This window comes from Cyclopterus lumpus, chromosome 9 (genome assembly GCF_009769545.1).
Source record: "Cyclopterus lumpus isolate fCycLum1 chromosome 9, fCycLum1.pri, whole genome shotgun sequence".
Classification (NCBI taxonomy): domain Eukaryota; kingdom Metazoa; phylum Chordata; class Actinopteri; order Perciformes; family Cyclopteridae; genus Cyclopterus; species Cyclopterus lumpus.
Window position 1 is genome coordinate 18093439 of NC_046974.1, and position 6001 is coordinate 18099439.

At 42.1% G+C, this 6001-nt stretch overlaps 1 protein-coding gene across 1 annotated transcript; it reads left to right on the plus strand.

Annotated features, from left to right (window-relative positions):
- Positions 1-278: 278 nt before the first annotated feature.
- Positions 279-5366, plus strand: pik3ip1 (phosphoinositide-3-kinase interacting protein 1). The gene is made up of 7 exons (XM_034541854.1): positions 279-390; positions 573-701; positions 1131-1247; positions 2183-2371; positions 2501-2579; positions 3676-3896; positions 4059-5366. Exons 1-6 carry the CDS (start codon positions 279-281, stop codon positions 3890-3892), a joined length of 843 nt encoding a protein of 280 aa, XP_034397745.1. The 3' UTR covers positions 3893-3896; positions 4059-5366.
- The last annotated feature ends 635 nt before the right edge of the window (positions 5367-6001 follow it).

The following is a 6001-nucleotide window of genomic DNA, read 5'->3' on the forward strand; positions in this document are numbered from 1 at the left end:
GTGTGTGTGTGTGTGTGTGTGTGAGAAAAAGAGAGAGAGGGAACCCGGTGAGTCTTTAGGACCTTGAGGTTTGTGCTGCAAAGGGCAGCTCCTCCTCCCACAGAAGGCTGTTTACGAAGAAAGCTGGTTCCTCTGACAAAAACAAGGGCTGGGACTCCAGCGAGAGGAGCAGTGTGCCCGATAACAATCTAGCACAGGCTCGTCGTCCATTTTATACAATTTGATCTCTTTGATCTCTTTTGTTTAGTTTTTTTAGAGGAAAAGGAAAGTGGCGCACCATGTTGTCGGTTAATTCAGCACGTCAACTCTTGAACATGTTGTTTTCCTTGCACGCTGTGTTCCTGAGCGTGGCCATGGTGGAGAGCAGCGCATCGAATGGAAATGAAAAAGGTAGAATTACACATTAAGGACGATTTTTGTTCTATTTAATTGCTGGTCAAATTTTTTTTTTAAAGTATACATTGAAGCCTGATTCGCTTCAAATCACATACAACATATAATGTGTAATTCTGTTTGATTGCGCAATCAATAATATGCGTTGTGCTCAGGTGTTATTTTGTTTTTAAACTCAGATTGCATGAGATCCAACGGTGTGGAGTACAGAGGGGAACAGCAAAGCTCCTCCTCGGGTCTGACCTGTCTCACCTGGACCAACACCAGCAGAGTCTACGACGTTAAACTCCACCCTGATTCACAGACAGGTAAACCACTTTAATAGTTAATGTGTAACTTTTAATGCAGAGATCCGAGATTCCCCTTTAAGTTAAGTCATTCCTCCTGTTTTCTGCTGCTGGAGTCATGAGGAAGACCGTTTCCTTACATCAGTAACAGCTCTGACGTCTTTGTTGAGATGTTGATGCAGTTTACAGGGTTCCTCAAGAGAAGGAAACACGGGAGTGATATTGACATCCACGGATTTGTATGTGTATGGCGTTAAATGGCTTCTATTATACAGCAGCTGCCATGTCGTTTCTTTGTGCTCATGGAGGACTGTTGAGGTCATTTTAGTGTGATGAGGTTGTGTTGATTAATTAATCCAGTGGTTTACCCACTAGGCGGGACAGACAGAGACAGGCTTATATTTCCAGGAGGTATCAGTAACAGGCCTGTTTTTACTCTTCTTCCTGTAGGTGTGGGAGATCACAATTACTGCCGAAACCCAGACTCCTCTGAGAGGCCTTGGTGCTACATTGCTGGCCCAGATGGGGCAATCCAGAGACAATTCTGTGCAATTGGCACATGCAAAGGTAGGTAAACACTGGACACAACAGTAATCACTCCCATTTGGATACTATAGTTGGCATTTGCACAAAGAAAAAGAGACATTTGAAGAAACAGACAGAAACATAGCTTTCAAAGCTGGACCTGGCAGAAATAAATATGCATATCCCAAATGATTAACAAAACATCATTAAAACAAGCACACTAAGATTGTTCATTGTGCTCTCTTGATGCTGCCGGCAATTTCCTTCTCTTTCCTCTAAAGCTCTCGTGATTTTAAGAAGTGGGTTATGCTAGGGAGAAATAATGCAGTGGATTTGTTGTAGTTATGTAAATGTTCCAATTAGTGAACACACAAAAAAAGATAGTTCGATGAGAGAGTTTTGTAAAAGGTTCCTCTTTTGACACAAATACACCATGTGCAAGATGGATTACTGGCAACAAGTGTTTTCTCATTTAAGTGGTCTGCAGTCGTCAGTTGGGCAGGATTAAGCCACTGAGAAGGTGTGTCTACTTTGCCCGTAGTTTCCTTCTTGTCTTCAAATCCAAACTAAGTCACACAATAACAAAGCCCTGCAGTCATGCCATAAAGTTCAGTTTGAAGAAAGCCATGACCCCGCCCCAAACCCTAGCTCATTGGCAGAGAGAAAAAAGTCTTTGCTTGGAGACAGCAGGTAATTGGCTGCTTCAATTTATGACGTCATGCCCTTTAACGCCAGAGTTCGTAAACATCAACTTGTGTGGAGGAAATGAAAAAGGAGTTAAAGAGCAGATGTTGACAGCTGCGAGCTGAACCTTCCTGTTGCCTCAGAAGGAGTCGAGCATACAGAGCCTGTTTATATCTGGCACAGATCCAAAAAAACGTTTACATTACATTAACCAATCACACAACTCTGAGCATCCCCAGTTAAAACTCATTTGACTGTTGTTTTAAACTGGCATTGGTCATTTGTGTCTTTAGGACAAGAATCTATTGTACCAACGGAGGCAGAATCCCTCAAGCCAACAGGAAGCGTTCCCTCCACTGAGAGCTTTCAACCAGCCAAGACCGGGGCCTCTCAGGGAGCAGTGGCTGCGGTGCAGCCAGTGCTGGGAATCAGCCAGCGAGTGCGCACAGGACCCACAAAGAAAAAGGACCTTGGCACGCTCGGTACGTTGTTATTAACTCGAAAACATCAATTATTTTGGTTTTAATTAATCTTCATATGGCATTGCTCCATAAACTAAATGTCTTCGTGTTCAGTTTTTAACCTTTTGTGTTGTCTGTTTGTATTTTAAGGCTACGTCGTCGGCATTCTCATGATGGCGATTATAATCATCCTCGGTGTAGGCATCACATTGGGCTACTTCTATAAGAGGTCAGTATCAAAATCACAAAAGATCACCGATCATCATCCACAATCATTTGCTATCCTAGGAATTTGACAAAGAGGACCTCACGTTGAGCATTTACTTATTTTTTTCTTTCTTTGAAGAAGCGTTTAATCTGTTTCCAGGATGTCATTATTACATTGTGCACGTCTCCTGTAACTGACACAGAGACAAAGTGTGATGCTTCAGAGCTTCTTGTGGCTTCCTGTTTCCACCGGCACATGTAAGATGTGCAGGAGACATGCCAGTATAATTAGTTAAAACACTTGATAGCATGCATGTCTATCGGCCTCTTGAGTTTAGAGTATCAGCTTGTGTTCACATTCCCCTTTAATATTATTTGTTGTTCAGCTTGAGTGGAATGCCTTCAGTCTATTTTAAGCAACATCTTATTTTATATTCTTGAAATAAAGACATGGTTGGATTGGATTGCACATTCACTGCAGTTATGTAACGCGAAAAATGATGACCCCAATGTTGTGATTCTCGTTTGGCACAGTACAAAATGCCCTCACAGGTCTGTGTTTGGCTGCCGGATTCTGGGGAATGTGATGTGCTTTAAGTTTACATTAAGAATCGTTGGTGGTGACATACAGAGTTGCATAATAGGCTGCCGTGGAGCATGCCGGTCGGAAGTGTTTAGTATATTGTCGTGTCGTTTTGGCTCCAGTGGAAAGCATCTCTGTGTTGCCTTGGAGAAGATAGGCTCAGCTCTCTGCTCCCTTTCGCCATCTGTCCCTGGCCTTTGCTGCGGACCAGGCACTTGTTATAACAGGCTCTGCTATCTGCATGCAGCATGTTATCTGAAGCTCCTTATATTTAGCTTGGGTGGCCCCCCAAATATGGTGCAGTACATAGTATCAGCCCCATGTCTACCAAATGTCATCGCTATGGTAGCTATTTTTATTATGATCACAGCAAAAGACTCAACACAATTTTTTATTTGTTTTGCATGATAGCTTTCAGAGGAAATATTTGAGCCACTACAGTCAATATCATTTATTTACCATCAGATCACGTGACTACATGCATGTGAGGAGTCATTATTGACGAACATAATGAATCTCTGCTGTTTGTGTTTAGGGGTCAGGACTTAAAGAAACAGCATGAGCAGCGAGTGTATGAGCGCGAGATGCAGAGGATCACCCTGCCCCTGTCGGCCTTCTCCAACCCCACCTGTGAGCTGATGGATGAGAACACCATCGTGATCACTGCAGAGGACGAGACGACCCCCGTCCAGGACGGCGGGGAGGGCGCGGACCCTCTCATGGGCCAGCAAGCCGGTACCCCCGGAGCATGAGCAGGCATGTAGTCCTCAGACGCAGGACTCTAATACATTTTTGTGAACCAAAACACTTCTTTGTTTCTCCCTTCTGCCTCCCTGAGTAACCTCTGTTTTAAAAGGAGTAGGGGAGCAGTGTTTGCTCCAAAGACTGAATGCCGTGTCTTTTGTATCCCCTTTCCAGTGTTTTTTATACATCGGAGGCACACAAGAATAAGCTGTGTACACAGTCCGGACAACTCAAAACCATTGTGGTGGATCTGTTGTTATTACATGAAGTCTTAAATATTCACTTTTGCTACATTTGATAGCCAAGAAAATAAGGCCATGTACTGTGCTCTTAAATAACAGTATGAATATCTAGTTAAATGGACTTGCTACTGTTTATATTGTGTGTAATGAAACAAGTTCTTTAAAACAAGATGGTGTTTGGAATGGGGGTTCATAGTTCATAGCCTTTTGTTTCCCCCTGTGTTTCCATGGGGACACAGTGCTCTCCACAGGAGCTTTCATTCGCATTGACCTGTTGGCCGTGCTGAGGGAGACGCAGATAAGAAACTTGTATGTAAAAAAAAAAGACTGCTTCGTCTCGGAGACACGCTGGTGACACAAAAATATGCTCCTCTGAGACGGGATGAGGGAGAATGAGGTAAAGCCGGCCCACTAAAGACAAGGGAAGTCCTCCAATTCTGCCTTAGCATGATACTTCTGAATGTGTTTGTTCTTCTTGAAACCAGATCAATTTCTCTTTTTTTTGGTACTTTTTTGTACCAGACCTACGTGGTTACAAATTATGACGGGCGGTCAGATCATCGGCAGACACGAGAGGACTTCTTCCACAGGTTAGGGAGTGACAGGAAATATACAGCGTGGTCTCAGGGAGAGTGAGAGATAGTCGATGGTGGTCAGGGCGACACAGAACAGGAAGAAGACGAGAAAAGGTCTGTCCTTGCAGAGCGCAACAGCGAGTGAAGGGATGCTGAAGCCCAGTGATTAGATACCGACATTTGAGTTATGCACTTGACGCTTCAGGATAGAGAGCGATCGATGGAGTATAATAGAAACAGTCCGAGGTTTGCTGTTCATTGAAACACATCCGTGCATGCGCATGGTTACCTGCTGTATGTTTGTATTCAGGGGCCATATTTTTGCATCTTAAAAAGAACTGATTGAAGAAGACATTTTTTGAAAAAACCTGCCTGGAAATAGAAATAATCGTACACAGAAGATTTTGTTACACATGATGCAAAGTTACTTCAGAGAAAAAAATCGTGTTTGTTATCACTCCATTACTCCACATGATCCTGTTTCGTGGTTATTGCTGATCACTGATAATCTCTGGTAACTGCTGCTCCAATATTTTGTTGTTGTGTCCGTGTGCTGATTGTAATTCTTTTTTTCTTCATATAAGCAACATGTTCAAAATACATTTCAGCATTTGTATGAATTCATATTTTCACTGCTGGGACTGAAATAAAACATCAAATGTTGACACTGTGTTGTTATCAATCAATTAAAAATGATAGAGGATAAACAACATAATGCTGCATAATGCTGGATAAATGTCGTTATTCAAGGTTTGTCGACAGTAGGAACCTTTTTGGCACCAGCTCCCTCTGTTGGCCATTCGTAAACACAGACTTCAGTCATTGGAGTCAGCTGAGAAAGGAGGTTACATATAAGGCTAGAAGTAGATGCTTGTAACTCATCAAAACAGCTACAAAAAACCCAACCTGTTAAAGGCCAGTTGGATGTTATGTTATTCAGGGACCGACACATACACTTTGATAGGCACCCACTTTTGATTTCTTTCTGATTAATATATAGATATTCATCTTTAATTGATGATCCACAGCTCTAATTCAAGCTGCTAGAAGAAGCAGATAAACAATCATTGAGAATCGTTTTAAGGTTGCAAGTAATAATTAAAATAAAGTATTTAAACTCTTCATTAAGCCTATTTATCATTTACTCTACAAAATGTGAAAACTGGAAAATGCACGCTACCAAAGTGTAGTCTTAGATCTGTTTGTCTGACCAGCAGTCAAGGATGTAATACAAAATGTACAGTATGATACGATTTATTTATTTTTCATTTCTGTCAAGGACAACAACAAACTTGTGAAG